A 20,157-nucleotide genomic window follows, 5' to 3' on the forward strand; every position below is an offset into this window, starting at 1 on the left:
CTAAGCATACGTTTAGCTCTTTTTCAGGTTGGGCTAAACTACTTATGAAAAAGTTACTCCTTGACTAAAATGGTCAAGCGGTTCTCTCAAGTATCGTTTTCTACCTTTTCGAGATTGAGAGACACAAGCGTACGAAAAGGGACCATGTGGAGTTTTCTTTTCCATGTCTTTTTCAAACTCTCTAAACATGAAAAAGATACCAAGTTACACCTTTGTCAGACTCATTAAAACATTAAACAACATTGGATTCGTCACCATGATGGACATGATCTTCTCCTTCCTAGGGCTCATTAAACTTACTAGGTCAGATTCTTCCGAAGGATAAACTTATAGTTCAAGCACATGATATCCCCTTCAGGCTTGCGATAAAAATTAATTGGGGTTCCTGCCAGAAATGGTGGGGGAAAATTAGAAATTATATCAATTATGTCAGTAGCTCACTCTTGAACATGACACTTTCTACTTCATGCCGGGTTAGGATATCCTCCTTTTCATGATTGATCTTCCTGGGCTGGGCCGTTCATTTTTTCTTTCCATTTGATCTCTGCCATGTCATCATGTCCACCGATCCTATGGATCCAAAAGTTTCCAAACTCCGAAGTTGTGTCGCCGATATGTTCAAGAGTTAGTCCTTCTGCAGTTACACTTACTCTTGATTCTATGTATCTTATGAAATCATTTGCATCCCCTTGTCTCGTGTCAATGATGTGGGCTACATCATGGCCCTCCTTCGACATAGTTGCTTCCTGTTGACTTTAGCTCATTATCCAGGAAGTTGACTGAGAGACTCCCTTCCAGTACCTTAGAGCTTGCATGCCCTAATGGAAATTTCTTCACACTCGAACAAAAGTCCACATCATTGGCTTTCGATTAGGTGATTTCACTGGTGTTCAACATCAGTTCCTTTATTCACATTCCATGAATGGTGCTGCTAGTACCTTGAGAGCCATTTTCATTATTGGTGGTTTCTCTCGCACTTGTCAACAGTTCACATCATTAACCATTAATCAAGCGACTTTCTGTCATGTTCGACTTCAACACGTTCATTCACATGTTAGGATTTGTAATTTTATTGTTCATATGGAGTGCAAGACCCTGGGCTCATATTACACTAGTCCAGGTTGTGAGGCGATGTGACATGATCATGTTAAGGTACATGTCTCTTTTAGATGGATGGTTGTGACCATACCATGAGTTGTTATATCTGATCCTTCTCATTATTGGATGGTTGCGACCATACCTTGGTTTCATCATGATCCTTTCTATTGGATGGTTGTGCCCATGCCCTAGATCCATTTACATGATCATTATTTGGATGGTTGCGTCCATACCACGATTCATGTATCATTTGTTAGAGTTTTCAGTGATGTATATGTATCTATGCTTACTTGCAAGTTTTCCAACGATGGACTCTAGTTCCCCACATCCACTTGTAAAGCATTTCACCCCTCACTCTAATTCGGCCTTCATGCTTTAAGGGGCATTTGTTACACAGAATTTTGTCACCATCCCTATACTCCCCGTCCAAAATCCTAGATGACCTCTACAGTGAACCTACATGCTTTCCCATCATGAAGAAACTCCCAGTATGTCCCTCTTCATGAGCAAAATAATTCCCCTTTGCATCATTTCCTAAGAGTCTTCCTCTTACCCCAGTTTACAAGACCGAAGCTATTGACCAGTTTCCTCCTCGCGCCGATTTGCAGAGATTAAAACTAGCACTATAATTGTACAGAGCAACTGAACCCTTTTTCAACCACGCTAATCCTCTTTTAGCAAGCTTTTTAAATATGGAGTCAAAGCTTCCAGGTCTAGAAGCTTCGTAACAGAAGTCTGGTAGATGGTTGGGGTGGATGGAGCTAAAGAAGCCAGTTTGGACTCCTTTCCCCTATTAGGATGGAACACACCCAAGAGATTAGACCTTCTCCCATGATGAGAGGAACCATCTCCGCTCCATCCAAGCTGTATAAACCTATATTTTCCCAAGATAAACTACTTTTTGGAGTGAGTCTGAATGATCAGCAAGACATCTATAGCTTGTAGCTTTCTAGTGTATGTTTAAGGGAGAATAGTGTGTTTGGTTTGGTTTGAGACTAACGGGAAGAGGCCTTAAAACTTTCATTGTTGGGGATATCCATGAGATGCTAGCAGAAGTGTGGGAACTTGGATATGTCAGAGGAGACCAGCAACATCAAGGCATTGGTTGTAATATCTTTTTGAATTTATATGAATACAACTATTGATTAATTTCCTACATGAAGTGTTATCTTATATCTTTATGGCTTAATGTCCCTTGACATGTTAAGTAGGTTGAATACAATTTGTATGCTATCATGTTTGTTGTTTGCTTGTTTCAGGTATTCTAAGGAAGGAAATGAAAGGTAGCTGGAGTGAGGAAGCGGGATCATCACCAAGAGGAATAGCATTCTAAAGGGTAGGGTCTCTTATTTGATTCTAGCATAAGGAGATTTTCCATAGATTTTTTGTTTGTGGCTAGACCTGCTCTCTCGGGCTAGATGAATTGTTTGTGTCCATACTGAGAATTTTCTTGCACCACAGGCACCATTTCTTCTTCATCCTCTTCTTCTTTAGGCTGTTGCGGTGGGAATTGCCATACCTTGGGCTGCTTTCCTGCTTTTGTCTTCCTTGGAGGCACTTTCTGGTTATCAGGACATGTGCTTTGTAAATGTCTTGTTTTCCGGCAAGTTCAAAATTTGAATGTCGTTTTCTCGAAGTCTAGAAATTGTGTCCAACATTGCTTGTTGTGTGTAAGGAGAATATGACCCAATAATCCTTTGTTGAGATCCACCTACACATAGATTTTGGAAAAAGCGAAGATTCATTCTCTGATTCTTTGTGTTTTTGTCTTGATGTATCTCCCTAAGAGGTTCCCAATGCCTTCAAGCACTTTATTATGCCAAAAATGTAGGGGTAAACTATGCAATCTAACTGATACTGGAATTCTTAATACCACCATTGTATTGGCATCAAAATTGGGGAACCATGGGGTGAAAAATGCCCTACATAACCCCAAAACCATAGGTCTTCTCATAATACATATTCATGTTCCTCTGATGTTGCAAAATTTACTATCAAGAAGCCCCAGGAGTAAAGGTGAATCTCACAATTTATTGACCAAGTTGTGAGAATCCAATGAAAAATATCCACTAGTTTTGGCTAGAAACCATTGAACCTGAATATTACAGCTTGTGATTCATAGGTGGTGGATATATCATTTGTTTCTATAATATCTATGGTCATAGTTGGTATTTGATTCAATTTTCTCCACTATATATGGGTTGGGGTGATTGTGTTCCTATTCAGGTTTTACTGAATCTCCATATTTCCCTTATAGGATGTCTTTGAACGAAATACCTCCATGTATTGGTCCTTGATTTGGTTCTTATGCTTTGGGGAAACTAGATCCAACTATTCCTGCTTCATTTGGATTGCTTCAACCAGGGAAGCGTCCTCAAAGTCTTAAATTTAATATGATGGTGGATGATGGAAGAATGTTGTACTCTTGAATGCTTTGTTCATCCTGTAGATATTTTCCTTCATAGATCAAGCTTTTTAAGTGCATCTAGAAATTGCAGAATATGAAGCTTCCCATATGCCCGAACCCAAAATATGATTGATTTTTCTTCTGGGGTTTTAATAAATATTTGGAAACTTGTGTTATTTCCCCAATCTAACTCCCATTTACAAGCTTCATACAGAGTTTCAACCATATCATAATTGATATAGGGATATGTGATGTGAGGGAGGGATCTATCTGAAGAAAAAGTGCAATGACAAGACTCCCAAGCACTAGCCATCACTACCCGGTCCTTCAAAGAAGACCCCCATTGTGATTTACCTTTGTGGCATCAACTTGATAGAGAGCCACGCTAAACAGAGAAAGGGCTTCCAGATCCAGACAATGTAGAGGCCAATCTACCAATCAAGTGGCTATATTTGATAAAATATGGCCTAACCTATGCAATGTGCCTCGAGTCAGGAAAGATGATGCCATATCTTGCCAAAGTGGAGGCCACTCAACTAGTAGGGGATCGTGATCTGCAACATGGTGAATCAGATCGATTAACTGATTTGTAGAAATTGTGTACACATATTCAGACCTTCAGTAGAGGCGTCGATCGCCCATTATGCGTTCTACATTGTCAATAAAATCGAGCTTGGGCTGGTGTGCGACACTGTCGTAGAACTCGTTCTCAGAAACCCTAACCATTTTTCCCATTTTTTCTCTCCACTGAGTCTCTAGTTTTTATCTAATTTTTAATAAGTATCCATTAATTTAATTAGTTATTATTAATGTTATTGTATATATAATTGAAATTTTATATTACTAATTTATTTTTTTTTAAATGAAACATATTAATTATATATATATATATATATATCTATATATATATATATATATATATATATATATATATATATATATAATATATATAAAAATAAAAAAAAAAAAAAAAAAAAAATTATAATAAAATATAATTATCATTAAAACAAACATTATCTAAAAGTTTCTTAACATAATATAAAATTAAATATCATCTCATAAAATAACAACGTAATGTAATAATGCAGTTGTAATTGATTAATATATGTAAAACTTAATCTGATCTCATAAAATAATTGTTATGTAATAATGAAATTGTAATTAATTAATATATGTGTATGGAATGAATCTAAAAGGCTTATACACATTATTATCATATGATTCTATCATATTATTTATATTTTGAAGATGTATTAATAATATTTATTAATAAAAGAATTAGTAAAATTATTTTTTTTCTCGTTAAAACTATTCTATTATTTACAGGATCAAGAAAAACAGTTACATTCACAGAGTCATTTTACCAGAGGCCAACTGTGGCACTTTGGAATAGGAGTGACCAAAAAAGAGCAGCCCTCGCAGGGGCACCACGTCTGAGCGAAACAACCCTCGCAGGGGCGCTATACCACAAGAGAGCAGCCAGACCAAAACTAGACATCCCTCGTAGGGGCGCTGGACCAAAAGTGTTCAACCCTCGCAGGGGCGCTATACCACAAGAGAGCAGCCAGACCAAAACTAGACATCCCTCGTAGGGGCGCTGGACCAAAAGTGTTCAACCCTCGCAGGGGCATCAAAAGACCTTCAGCATTATCCCTTTAGGGCAGTACAGACATAGCATGAACAGACTCTAAGCCAACAAGACATAAACAGTAAAACCAAAACAAGACCTGAGCAGCGATGGAGGTCAAGATTCCGAACAGATGGGCGGCTATTCGTCCGGCTCCTCCTCGACCACCCTGCACCAGCCATACTTCTCAATTTCCTCTGCAGTGGGAAAGGAGTCCATGTTGACATTGTCCCCTTTGGATGTCGACACCTCCTGTGCCTGAGGAAGGTTAGAAACAAGCTCTGGAGCATCCGCAGGCTTCTCCATGGCGTCCTCTGAGCTTTCACCTGGGTGCTTCCCCTTACTGTGATGAACATCGCCACCATCCGGAGAGTCCTCAAGGAAGAGAACCGATACGTGGGCATTGATACGGGGTTTGTTCAGAGAACTGCTAAAGGTGAAAATGGCAGAACCGAAGGCAGGTGTAGGTGCCAGATCAGAGTCTGGGGCGCTTGAGTCCAGAAATTGGCTTGTTTGGAGGGGGTTGGCCTCAGCGATTTGATGACAATGGCAGAGGCAACAGTGGGATTGGGACGCATCAAATGGAGATCGCGAAGACCCACCCCGAGCAGAACCTCGATCGCTGAGCAATCGCTGTCGAGGCCTCACCATATTTGCAGGAACACCAGGGGTATGGAGCAATGCAGAATAGGATAACCTTTCAGACTTGAGACGGCACCCAACAGTCAGGGAAATGGCTTTGACAGCAAGAGATTTTGCTTGAAGAACCATAAACCAGGCAAGAGCCTGAACACCGAGAACCATAAACTGAGCGTGAACCGGCGCATGGAGAGCCGACCCACCACCTTTTTTAACCTCCCCATCACCACCTCGAATCCTGTTCGCCATAACTGCTTGCTGCAATCGCACCAGTGAACCGGACAGAGCATTGAAATGCTTCTGTTGTTCTCCCATGCTTTTATTCCTTGGCGGCGAGCGTCGTATCAGCTTGCCTGCCTTAATCTTGAGGCAGCACATGGCTAGCATGTGGCTCTTCATTAACACGCGTCTTGTCACCCGCATCCAGGGAGAATTAGTAAAATTATTAATGTTAGGGGAATTTTTTTTTCGAAGAAAAAGCGAACTTTTTATTAAGAAAATAAAAAGTTACATTGCACATGCTTTTAGCATTTCTGTTGATTCAGATGACTGCTGTTTGGTCACTTCATAAGCACAAAAAAGCTCTCAGTCTTTTTTTGACTGACTGACTACTGAAATTTTATCATATACTGTTGTTTGAGAATTCAGAATTTACCTATTTGACCTTCCTCCCTTCAGGAGGCATCATACTTTTGACAAAAATTATATTAGGGTCTCCTTCAATGAAGGAAAACAACCCTTTACATAGCTGTAAGTTCTTTGTATCAGACTGTTAAGTAAAGTAAAAGAAGTTTTCTGTTTGTAATTCCCAAAAACAAAATACATGCTAAAAATATAAACAGTGAAAACCATGAGCAGAACAAAAAGAAATAGAGAACCGCTGTCACTAAAGAGGATCAAAAGGAGGCAGATCAGAAGAATGTGATCGCCCCTGTCTTTCTTCGACTACTGTCCAGCTTCCCATAGCTTGCTGTAGACCTTTCTTAGAAAGCTGGTCTGCTTCAACGTTTTTATCCCTGTAGACATGACATATGATAAAGCTGTTAAATGATGATTTTAATAACAGAATTTCTTCCAAAATGTTCTTCAATATTTGATTTTGGCATATAGAAATCCCATTGACCCAGTTTATGACATTGAGAGAGTCTTCGAAGATCTGGATTGTGAAGATGTTTCTTTGAAGAAGCCAGCAGAGAAGAAGACGCAAGGCGGACAGCTCGGCAAAGTTGTTAGAGCTAGAACCTAAACCTACAGATGCTTTTAGGGAGTGATCAGAGTTTAGATGAATGCACATTCCTGCACCAGCCCTGTTATTTTGAGATGCTCCGTCGAAAAAGGCCCAGGGGATGCCCTCCTGAATAATAACAGGCTTGTGTTGAGCATGGGGATTTTTAACTTCAGGGATAGGGATAGCTGAGTAGATAGCAGCACAGTTAATTGCAGTAATAGATGCCAGGGTTTCCTTTTCTTGAAACAAACTTTTATTCCTAGCTATCCATACCCCCCAACAGAAAATGAGAGGGAGGTTTCTCATATTCCCCTCAGGGTAATTCTGCCACCATCTTTCCCAAGCTTCTTCCATGGGTTCGATCCCCCATTGTGCCTTAATGCTTAGTAATCTGCTTATCTCCCCCCAGATCTTTTTTGATTCTGAACAAGATATAAAAAGGTGACTTATTGTTTCCTCTTCTGTCTTGCACAAAGGACACCTCCCTGGCCCAACCAAATACCTTGCTCGCAAAATATTCCAAGTTGGAACTTTTCTTTTTAGCAAACACCAAAAAAAGATCCTGGCCTTAGCTGGGCATTTTAACTTCCAAATGTGTTTCGACCACCACTCTAGTTCTCCCCAGCCTTTCTTTGACATTAAGAATTTATATCCATCTTTTGGGGTGTAATCTCCTGATTCTCCCTGAGCCCAAATCAGTATGTTTGGATCATTTTTAAGCCTGACATTGGAGCGTTTGAGCTCTTGGATGAATGAGCACCATTCGTTCTTCCACATGTTGTTTATTCCTAGCTCTTCATCGTTTTTCCAGGCCTGTCCCCACATAGTAGAGTGGCCTGTCTTTTCCACCTGGTTCAGAGTGAAAATGCCCTTACTTCCTAGATGTCTGAGAAGACCTGGGGATAAAACAAAGTTTTCATTACATCCTACCCATGGGTCCCTGCCAATCCTCATTTGTCTTCCATCTCCTATCTTCCACGCCAGACCTTGTTCGATCACTGAGAATGCCTCCACCGTGGCTTTCCAAATGACTGAAACATTCTTCTTATTCTTGACCCAGCTCCTTATCCAGTCTTCCAAAGGGGTTGGATCTATATATTTTCTTTTAACCACCCTAGTCCATAAATTCTCCAACGAGATTAATCTCCATCCTGATTTAGCTGCCAGAGAAAGACTAAACTCAGGGAGCCTTTTTAATCCCCAACCTCCCCATTCCTTCGGTCTAGCCAACTTATCCCAGGCCACCCAGGGAAGCACCGAGCTCTCTTTTGAACCTGCCCACAAGAATCTGCAGCATATTCTTCTGATTTTCTCCAAAACTCCTTTAGGAACCCAGGTTAAGGCTGCCCAATAGACTGGAATGGCCAACAGTACAGATTTGATGAGGGTCAGTCTACCAGCTCTGGAAAGCCATTTGAAACTCCAATGAGAAATTCTGGATTCTATCTTGGCTATTAGCCAATTCCAATCCTCTATCTTATAGGCTGCCGGTTTTAACCAAAACCCCAGGTATTTGAAAGGGGAATCCATAGGTTGATATTGAAAAGGAAACAGATTATGCAGCATGATTCTTTCCCTTCTGTCTATACCTGCCACAGACACCTGAGACTTCCTAGAGTTTATCTGCATACCAGTTGCTTTCAGAAACAGATCAATGATGCATTTTAATTCCTTAAGTTCACTAGAGGATCCATTTGAGAAGATCAAAATGTCATCAACGAAAAGGAGATGAGAGATGAAAAGATTTATTGCTACCTCAATACCTTTTACCTTCTCCTCCCTTCTAGCTTTTTGAATCAACCTGCTTAGGCCTTCTGCCACTAGAAGAAACAACAGAGGAGATAAAGGACAACCTTGCCTTAGGCCTCTTTGACCTCTGAAAAAAGATGAAGCTGCTCCATTGATAAGAACAACATAGCTGACATTAGAGATGCACCCCATAATCCAACTGATGAAAGAATAGTTGAAACCCAGATGAGTTAGAAGCAGCCGAATGTAAATCCAATTGATTCGATCATAAGCTTTGGAGAGATCTATTTTAAGAACCACACCCTTCTTTTTCTGCTGACTGACGCTGTGTAATACCTCTTGGGCTACTCCGATGGCTTCATGGATTTGTCTTCCATTTAAGAAACCAAATTTCTCCATTGAAATGTGTCTTGACAGAATAGGATTTATTCTGATAGCTATCACCTTTGCGATAATCTTATATATACAGTTGCATAAGGAGATCGGCCTGAAGTCTTCAAAATTCTCCGGGTCTTCCTTTTTTGGGATGAGAGCTAGAAAGGTTGCATTGAAAGGACTGTAGACTTCTCCTTTCTGTCTTGATTCTTCTATTACTTCAGTAATTTCTGAGCCTATTAAGTCGAAAAAATAGAGGAAGAGCTCTATAGTCCAACCGTCAGGCCCAGGGCTTTTATCCTTAGCCATGGATTTCATGGCAGCTTCAACTTCCTCCTTGGTTACAGGGATTGATAATTCTTCTGCTTCTTCCTCTTCAACAAATCTTGGAAAGCATTGCGCTGTTCTAATTACCTCGGCTATGGTAGCCTCTCCCGGGTCTGAGAATAATCTCTGGAAATGTCTCTGACCTAAACCTGAGAGTGCTGAAAAGGTACTAACCTCCCTTCCTTCTTCATCTTTTAGTCTCCAGATGGTGTTTGCTGATTTTCTTCCTTTGGCATAATTATGAAAAAAGCTAGTGTTTTCATCACCCGCTTTTAACCATATTGCCCTACTCTTGAGTCTCCATTCCTCTTCCTTGGCCAAGAGGATTTGATTCTGAAGTTTTTCCAGATGGAGAATTCTTTCCTTTGAAGCCTGAGTAACATATCCATCCTCCTCTATACTTTCCAATTTCCTCAGCTCCTCCCTGATCCTGATCTGCTCCTCATTCTGCTTAACCTTCCTGTCATTTGCCCAGATGATAGTCGCTTTCTTCAATCTCTTGAGATTTTCCATAAACAGGAAACTTTTGTCCTCTCTTGAGCTTCTATCCGGATGAATCCAAGTTTCCTTGAAGAGCTTGATGAAGGAAGAATCTTGTAACCAAGAGGAATTAAATTTAAAGGGAGCAGGGGGCTTTGGGGGGGGGAAAGGAGAGATCTAAGAAAATAGGGAAATGATCAGAGTTACCTATCTCATCAACCCATTGTCTGAGAATAGGGACCTTTGATACAAGTTCTTCAGATAAGAGGAAGCGATCCAATCTTTTAGCCACTCGAGCCTCCCCTGCTCTTCTATTCCTCCAGGTTGGCTTGAGTTTGATCGGGGTGGGATCAATGAGGTTGTTAGCCGAAAGGAGATTGAAGAAAAAATCCGTCAAGGGGTCTTCCCTGGCCGATGGACCCCAAGCCTCCACTCTCCCTACAGAGAAGTTTAAGTCGCCTCCCAAAATCAACAAAGAAGACTTCATCAAGGATTTCATCAAGTCATTCCAGAATAACTCCCTGCCTTGACAGGGTCCATAAACATTGACAATTGAGATGGGAAGAGCATATTCAGGAGATATGATTTCCATGCCCATTACTTGCTTCATCCCCCATTGATTTATTACTTTTATTCTTCCTTCTTTATACCCAATAGCTAGACCTCCAGAATGGCCCGATGAGTCCACTGCTGAGAACTTCCATCCTGGTAGAAGTGCACTTAGGATCATTTCCACTTCAGCTCCTTTCCCAAGAGTCTCTTGTAGAAAAAGAATCTCAGTTCTAGAGTTTTGAATCCATTCTCTGAGGGCCAATTTTTTAGGTTTACTGGCCAAACCCCTACAGTTCCAAGAAGACAGGATCATTTGATAACGTTTTCAGGGGTCTGCACCGCTCTAAGAACCCCAGGAATGGAATGTTGTTTCCCATCAGCTACATCCAGTTTTGCTTTTAATTTGGCCTTCGATAAGTCCGATTTTCTTCCTCTTTTGTTTTTGGAGAAACCTTGAGGGGCCAACTGTCCTAAACCTCCAACTGATCCTGACGACCCAGACTTACCCCCCAAAGATCTAAGGTTGTAGGGGCAGGGGGTGTGAGGAACCGAGGGAACAAGAGGAGGCCAAACATCTTCACAATTCAAATCAAGGGAGGGCATTGCAGCCGAAATGGATTCTATATCAGGTTCACCCATAGATGCATCAATGTTCTCATTTAAGCCTTCGTTATGTTTGGGAGAGAGCGAGGAAATTTTATGCTGAGAATCAATATTTTGATCTGGAAAAAGAAGAGGAGATTGTGGAAGAACTGAACACATACCCTTTTCAGGTTCATTGGCTGGGGGATTTTGGCCTGCGTTCGTCTCCCCTGCAATCTCCTCCTTTGCTTTCACAGGTTCCGGTTCCGTGTCCTTGATCGGTTCATTGTGCTGAGGTTCTTCCTGAGAAAGCCCTTTCTGTATCCCCTCTGTCTCCATTTCTTCAACGATCTGCTCCACAAAACCTTCCTTCTCCTGAGGAGCATGAGTATGAACGAAATCCTTCTCCCAGTTAGATGTGGTCCTCCGAAACCGTCTCCTTCTCCTGGTCAGCGGACAATCCTTAGCAAGATGCCCATACACATGGCACCTGTGGCACCGAAAGGGCAAGTGTTCGTAGTCCAGAATCTGCTCAAACACATAGTCTTTATACTGCAAATTTATTTTTTGGGCTAGACCTCTGCTAGGGTTTAAGCACACCAAAATGCGGGCCATTGCTCTGTTCTTGGTCTCTAAAAAAGACATATCGGCTTCCAAAAAAGATCCCAACCTGTTCCCTATGGCTTTAAAAACAGATTCAGTCCAGAGGAACGAAGGAAGACCAGGAGCCCTTACCCAAACCAGATAGACGTCGGTTTTCTCACGAATGGCATCGAAAAGGGGACTCCATTTCTTCAACAGCACCGGGATGTTCTCAATGGTCTAGTTCCTTTCAAGCACCCATTCGGCTGCCTCCCTATTCTCGAACCGGAGCATGAACCAGCCCTTTGCTAAACAAGATGCCTCAAACCCTATGGTTCTGTCGGATACAAAAAGCCGTTCTCCCCATGCTTGCAAAAACCCAGAAGAAAGTTTCTTACCTCTCGCCCTGCCGACCAGGGTGCATTCTGCTACTCCTAGAGATTCTTCTATGGAGACTTCCATACCTAGAACCAAATTTCCCTCCAACTCCTGAGAGCCTATCGGCCTTTGAGTTTTCCGTTTCTCTCCTTTTTTCTTATTTCCTTCGGCTGTAACCCTAACTTCCTCGGATGCAACATTCCATTCTGGTTCTTCCTGGGCCGGAGCCGAAGGGTTTTCTAACTCCGGGCGAGACTGATCTGGAAATGAAGGATCTAGGAAGGGGTCGGCTGAGGTATGATGACTGACCAGAGTACCTTCGATAACATCCGGCTCACCCACTTGACGGGCAATATGACCTTCAAACCCTCCTGCCAAATTTTCTTTAGGTAAGAACTGGTCTCTTGACAGAGAAACCCTAGAGATCGCAGAAACCCTTCCTGTGCCCCTTGCTCTGCCAAGCCCTGAAACAAGCCCTAAATTCACTATATCTTCGATGCCCCCTGAAAGAATGTTCCGGCCCGAAAATGGTTTGCCCCTGATTCCGAGATTTTGTGCAACATTTGCAACCCGCTCCGCCTCATCCTCTCTGTCCGTCTGCTGAGAAAAGGTCTGATCCAGAATCTTGAAAACATTTCTATCAATTTCCTTGCTGAGCTGCGAAAAAGAGGGTTTAGTCTCCGGAGGTTTCTGCGGAAGAGACTCTAACCTTGATAGCTCATAACCCCCAAAATATCATTCAACATTTTGTGCAGAGGGTTCCTTTCCCCAAACAGATAAAATGTCCTCCAGTTCCGGGTCCAAATCTACCAGTTCGCTTGAGTTAACCATGGTTATTGATGCCGTTCCGAGGAGGACGCCGGAAACAGTCTTGGTGCCAGCGCAAACCCTTTGTCTTTTGCTGTCTTGTTACACTAAAAAATGTCACCATGACCACTTACAGTTAGTATGGCTCAAATCAACAGTCATGCTACCCTCTTAGGCAAGTCTTATGCCTCTGCTATCCATCTCAAACTCAAAGAAGAGAGAAAGTCTTGTCAAAAATATGTTTATCTCTGGGGTCGCAGGTTCTCTCTAGCCTTACCTGCGGGGACGCTCACAATGTTCACAAAAGGTGCGTCCTTGGACGCTCTGTATGTTAAGGGACAGGTGTGTCCTTCTGTAAAAGGCAAAATGCGCGAGTTTCATCTTAAAAAAGTTACTTGTGGTTACTTCTAGAACTTTCTAGAGGTCGGTTTGATGAATTGGATGCGCCTCCAGTTGGTTCATGCATCTCTATTAAGGAGGAACTTATCCCATCAATAAGGGAGCTATCCCACCCAAAGAGGGGGATTATCCCATTGATGGTGGACCTGAATAACCTCTTTACAGCACTATAAATAAAGACATTGAGCCAGAGGGAGGAGAGGTTGGAGCTATACATTTTCTTTGGGTAAATGCTGCAGGAATTAGGACTCCCATTTAGAACCTTGTGAGGAGAGATTGTCTTTGCTTGATTCTACTTGGAAGTGGGTGAGCTTTGTCAAAGTAGAGGAAAGCCCTTGATGGACCCTGGGAGGAACTTGCACAACACCAAGGCCAGGTTGTAAGAGTTTCTTTGTTTCGTTATTAATACAAACTGGTTTATTTTTCTCAATAGCTTGTGTTAATGAGTTATTTCATGTGTTCCTTGGTCTGCATGTTGAATATATGTTTTATTATATGAAATGCAAGTGCTCGGTGATTGTTTGATTGTTTGTGGTTGCAGGAATTGACTTGAAGGAGGAGCTCATCCGGATCGGCAAGGACGGACTACAACAACCGCGTTTTGGAATAAGGTAAGCCTAAACACTTGTAGTTTTCATGTTTTAAAAGGTATATTTAGAGAAAGATCACTCCATTTTGTCTTGTTTGTCGCTAGAGAGTTTAGACTCCTAGGGAGGTCAGTTGTGTCCGCACAAACGACTTTTTCCGCCACGACAAATTGGCGACTCCACTGGGGAATCCATTAATGAGAGAGTCTTTTCCTTTGTGTGAACTTTGCTCTGTGAAAATCACTTTTATTTTCTGGTTTTTGACTGTGAGAATTAGTATTTGGGTGGCTTAGCTTTAGATTTAGTTAGATTTGGTTTTTCTCAACTTTTCCAGAAGGACGCACCCTCTTAGTACTGCACAGTGCGTCTTTGGACGCGCTGTTGCCGTTTGCACAGAGCGGGCCCGCACCTGTTACAACGGGTTGCCTGCGTCTTCCTGTAAAATTTAGGAAAATTCCATTTTTTGCTTTAATTGCTTTTAGATTTTGATTTTTCTTAGTGTTTTCTACCCAGATCCTTTAGTACCCTGTCAAGAATTTTCACCTGAACTTGTTTTGTGAGCTTTGAGTGTTTTAGTGGATTTCAACGAAGTTTAGGCCTAGGGTTTGATTTTTCAATAGGTCCTGTAGTGACTTTGACGGTAGAAAGTTGTCCAGCCTTAGATCTCTCTGGTTAGTCAGCCTTCTTAGAAGTCGGGCCTGTCGTAAAGTCTCCTTGTGTGAGCAGCTTGCCATTTAAGTTGTTTTGGGTCAAATTTCGAATTACTTGTTTATAAAGTGTTGATTTCCATTTTACAAAAGAACAAAAAGATTGGAGTTTTGTTTTGACTAGTTTTTGGTTCTGCAATAAGTTAGTCCTTGATTTGATTGTGATCAAGTAAAACACCTTAGAATAATCATTGTTGGTTTTGGCCTCGTTAAGATTGCTTAGAGTAAATTTACCTTTTAGTTTGCTTATGAGTGCATTTTCATAGATTTTAATAGTTGTTAAGATTGATTTTTGGTTATATTAGATTTATTTGCTTTATTAAAAGAAAAATACAAAAAACATCTTCTTTAAAAGTCTTGTTTCAAGTAGCTTTTTGTTTTTGAAAGAGAAAAAGAGTTTTTTCGTGCATGTAAAGAGCGGTCATGTTTTTTATGATTGGAAAAGACAAACGAATTGTTTCTTTGATTGTTTTCAATTAAGAAGTTGCTTTTATAAAGATTGCATTCTCTCAACTTTTTAGTTAAGCAATTCATCGAAAAAGTAAAGTAGTGGGTAAATCATCCTAGGTGCATTTTATAGTGGTTTCGAGTCGAGTCAACACACCACTGGTTTCACTTCCATCACCTTTTGACTTAAGAAACGACCTTAAAAGTAACGCTTAAATTAAAATCAATCTAGTAATTTTTATTTTTCTAGGGCTCTGAAACACCAATATAGCTTAGGCTAGGGTCTTGGAGTAGGTGAGTACTTAACTCTCCAAGACTACAAAACCAAACAGATAGTTTATCTTGAGTAGATTAAATCCAATTGTTTCAGTTATACTCTGGGAAAGCTCCTCTTAAAGGAGAAGCACGAGCTCGTGTCCGAACCAGTGAGGGGATCATTCCTCCCTCGTTGGGAACGACGCCAGACAGTACGTATTACAAACGGTAAACCTCGGATTAACCATTGTCGAGGAGCCAGGGGTCACTTATCGGTAAACCTTGGATTATTGTCAAGGAGCCGGTAAGGGGATTGAGCTTGTTACTCTGCCCTTGCGTGCTGTCGGAGTTTAGACTGTTCCCCCAGGTGTAATTGTTGTGATTGGTAACTTTAGTGACCATAATCTTTAGGGTTCTACCGAGGTGACGGTGGAGGGAAGGTCCCACTGTACCTGGAGCAGACGTCGGTTATACTCACTTGGATTTTCCGGGGGTTCACTTCACTTCGAGACGGTTAAAGTGGAGGAACTTGTGCCGGTCTATTCATTAAGCAGGTTGCCGGGGTAACTGTTCCACCCGCCATTTCTGTACTGAATCCTGCGAGGTTGGGCCTAATCACCAACTAGCGCTTTTGGTCCGGAAGACTACTGTTTGTGTGTGGTTTGACGCTCTAGATTATTTAGGCGTGTGCTTCAAATTTGTTTGCTTCTTTAGAAGACTTTAGGTGGTTTGATTTGAAATTTTTACTTTGTTTTCGTGTGTTGTAGTTAAAAATCTTTAATTGTGGCGGAATTACCGAGACAGTCCCGTAGACTTCGGGGCCAGTCTCCTGAAGTTGTTTCTGTGGCCGAATTGTTGAGAAGATCCCGTAGACTTAGGGGATCCCCTCCTCGAGACGACCCGGGTAATTTAGAAGGGTTAAAGGTCCTTGTAACTCCTCCTAGTGACAGTAGAGTAGGTTCACCTGAAGAAGGAGAATCTTCCTTGGTAGTCCATCCAGATTACCAAAGTTTAGAAACAGGTTACAATCCCGAAACTGTTACAGTTTCCGAGCTTGCTGGTAGTTTTTCATCTGCCAGTGAAACAGGCGAAGAACCTGAAATTTCCGAACCTGTTACTCCAACTTCTAGTGTCCCTGATTCACCGAGAATAGAAAGAATTATCACCGAAAATCTACCTTCTGGTTTGATTGCTATAGAAGAACTTGCTCCAGAAGAAGATATAGGTGTCTCTCACCTTGAAGGTCAACTTACTATTGATCTAAGGGAGCGTGAATCCATCTTTTACAGTCCTCCTAGAAGTACTTCTTGGTACCTTGCGTTAACCAATTTTTTAGACAACTCAGTCGGTTTTTCCACACCTCGTACTCCTTTTCCACCTGGAGGTATTCATACTCCTGTAAATATGTCTGGTCAGTCGTCCGTGTTTACACAAAGTCCTGAATCTTTTTTACACGGCGGTCCTTCTGTTCCCACTGGGTATCAGTCACTTTCTGGTACCTTTGCGGGAGCATCTCCTCAACCCATTGATCATGGGTTATTTGCTGGAAACAGTGGTAATATACCATTGGGTGTAGGAGACATTTACATGATGTCAGGTTCAGTTCCCGTTTCCCAACCTCAAGGTGGCCAATTACCGCCTGGGGGGCAACCGCAGTTAACGCCTGGGGGGCAACCTCAAGGTACACAAATCGTGTCTGGGGGGCAACCTCAAAGTCAGTATGTACCTATGGTGCAATACTTGCCTCAAGGTCAACCTCAGTCTCAATATGTACCCCAAGGTCAACCTCAGTATCAATATCAACCTCAAGGATGGCAACCTCAAGGGTATCAACCCCAAAGTTATCAACCTCAAGGGTACCAACCTCAAGGTCAAGGTCAACCCCAGTATCAGTATTTACCTCAAGGTTATCAACCTCAAGGTCAATACTCAAGTCAAGGTTATCAACCGCCTCAAGGTCAGTCATATGTTCCAAGTATGGGAACTGCACCTTACAATTATCAATCCTACCCTCAATCTGGTTATGGATCTCAGTACCCTCAACCTGTTACGGGTCAGTACCCTGGAATGTTAGTGTGGGATCCCTCACAGGGTCAACAGGTGTTGCAGCCAAGTGTACAGATGCTTCCTCAAGCTGGACAACCCGTAGTTTCTGGTCCAACCCAGCAACCGCAACCTGTCCAGCCAAATGTTCAAACTTCTGTAGCTTCGGTAGTTACTCAGCCGTCAATTGCACCTAGTACTCCATCTCAAACGGCTGCTGCAACTATCGCTACATCTACCATACTTACTTCTGGAGTATCGACGGCTCCAGTTTCTACTATCCCTGTTACCACACCTCAGATATCTTTACCGTTGTCTGGATCTACGATTCAAACCACAGTCCAGATGCCTGTAGGTCAGCCTGGTATAAGTACGGTTGTGACTACTCAACCTCAATTTGTTCAACCTCCGTACCAGGGACAGTACCAACCTGGGCAAGCTGTCCAACAACCGGTTTACCAGTATCAACCGTATCCTGGGTACACTTATCAACAACCTCAACAACCCCAGTACGGTCCGGTTAATCCTGGTTTTCCAGGAGGATATAATATCCCAAATGCGACTCCTGGTCCTAGTTATCCTGGATATCCTCCTCCTGGGGCTGGTATTGTGACCCAGAGTTTTAGAGATCCTAACCGGCAGTTACCGTTTATTGCAACTTTGGATTTACCCGACTTGACGCGCCTAACGAACGATCCAATTCAATATCTTCAGTTCTGGCCGCCAATGCCAAATAAGTTGCCCAGTGATATACCCAAGTTCGAAGGTAAGTCTGGAGAGGATCCGTCCAATCATGTGATGACTTACCACCTCTGGTGTGCTTCGAATTCTATCTCAGATGATTCCATCCGCTTACGTCTTTTCCAGCGTACACTAATTGGTCTCGCGGCCAAGTGGTACATTGAGTTACCACGAGCCTCTTTTTACAACTTTAGCCAGTTAGCTACCTCGTTCTTAACTCACTTTCAGTTGCCGGTCAGATACGATAACGGCACGGAGTTATTAACTTCACTAAAACAATCGACGTCCACGTATATTTCTGATCACATTCATGAGTGGAGACGTCGAAGGCGATTAGTGAAAGTTTTTATCCCGGACCAAATCTTAGCTAAATGGTTTTTCAAATCATTATTACCGAAGATTACTGAAGATGTCGCTAAGGCCGGAGTAGTTACTGAGGAGCAAGTCATTGCTCAGGCACAATACCTTGACTTAGTTTACACTCAGTCGGGTACGTTACACGAGAAAATTCCAGATCTTCCAAAGTCGAATCAAATCGCTGCTGCTCCTTCGGGATCTCATGCCGTTGATGGTATGATTGGTATCGTGACTACGAAGAGCAAGAAGAAGTCTTCCAAGGCTTCAACTACTCCAATTATCACTTTGCCTGATTCTCCGACAGGAGAGTCTTCTCCTGAACTCACCGCCGACATTCACGCTGTAGAGTCATCTACGGCCAAACCAAAAAACGGTGGAAAGAAGAAAGGAAAGAAGAAGGCTAAAGCAGACAAGGCTCCAAAGGAGAAAACTGAAAAGTCGGAAACCAATGACGAAAAACGCAAACCTCGATATCCTTGTCTTATTTGTGAAGAGGATCATTTTACGAGAGATTGCCCTCATCGGGCCGAGGTTGTAAAAATAGTCAAAGGTTCTCCCACTCCTGCTGTGTTAAAGAATCCATTTCCAGAGCAGGAGAATAAGATGATAGGTTCTTCTTCGAATGCCAGTGAAGAACCCATTTTGATGATGTCTCATGTGAGGATTGCGACTCGATCACAAGATTATGGTAGTAAGGCTCCTGTTGATGGCAAGGAAGCAGAATCTTCTCACTCTAACCCATCAACCTCAGCTCCTGGTTCCGATCCACTACAGATCGAAAAACCTAACCCAGACTTAGTGATTAAGCCGCCCGCCAAGGGTGTACTTCGAAGGTCTGCTTTCAATCCACATGCGAGAGCAGCCCAGAATTACAACATTGTTGAGGACTTAGCTGTTTCACCTTCAGCAATGTCGGCACTCGAAGTGCTGCAATCATGCCCAGCACAACGGAAATTGCTTTTGTCGGCTATCGGAGCTGTCGATGTTCAGGACCCGAACCTAATGATCTTTGATCTAGAAAATAGTACACCACGTCTCCCCCATCAAATGGCTTTCCAAATTCCAGTGATAGTCAAAAACAGGCCTATTCATCGGACTGTGATTGATGAGGGAGCTTCTACGTGTATTATGTCGATTCAATGTTGGAGATCACTTGGTTCTCCTTCGTTGAACCAATCCCCCACCATCCTTAAGGCCTTTGATGGCCGTGGGTTCCGTCCGTTTGGTATTCTACAAGAATTGCCTATAGGGGTTGAAGGTAAAACCGTTAGTCTGGATGTGGAAGTGGTTGATGCCCCTCTAGACTACAACCTTCTTTTGGGTCGAAGTTGGTCATATGCTATGACAGCGGTCGTTTCATCGGTCTTCAGAGTAATTAAGTTTCCACATAACGGTAAGATCGTGACTATTGATCAGCTGACATACTTTTCATCCGACCCAGCCTCTTCAGAGAGTATCCAGCATGTTGGTAAAACGACAATCCCTTATAGGGATGTTGGTGTAGGTTTAGTTAAGGATTCCGGTTTACTGGGAACTTTTCCTCTCCCTCCACTCAGCGCAGATCCTTCGTTTGCAACCATTCATATGATTACATCAGAAAACATTATTTATGATGATCCTTGGTTCGTCCCATCTGACTCTGAGATAGACTCACTCGGTGATGTTATGCCTTTGAGTCCATATGAAATTGCTTATGAAGCTCTCATGTCTTTTACTGATTTTCATTCAACCGAAGTCGACCAAATGAATGTGGTCAGTGAAGAGTCACTTTTCACCTCACCCTTAGAACG

The 20,157-nt window shown here is 42.3% G+C and overlaps 1 protein-coding gene across 1 annotated transcript; it reads right to left on the reverse strand.

The window, feature by feature from the left end:
- Positions 1-6,657: 6,657 nt before the first annotated feature.
- LOC149263525 (uncharacterized) lies at positions 6,658-9,963 on the reverse strand. Its single transcript, XM_089388796.1, has one exon. The coding sequence runs from the start codon at positions 9,961-9,963 to the stop codon at positions 6,658-6,660; it is 3,306 nt and encodes a 1,101-aa protein (XP_089244922.1).
- Positions 9,964-20,157: the final 10,194 nt, after the last annotated feature.

Source organism: Pinus tabuliformis, chromosome 6 (assembly GCF_031772625.1).
Source record: "Pinus tabuliformis cultivar Carrire ecotype Pingquan chromosome 6, CPIR1, whole genome shotgun sequence".
Classification (NCBI taxonomy): Eukaryota; Viridiplantae; Streptophyta; class Pinopsida; order Pinales; family Pinaceae; genus Pinus; species Pinus tabuliformis.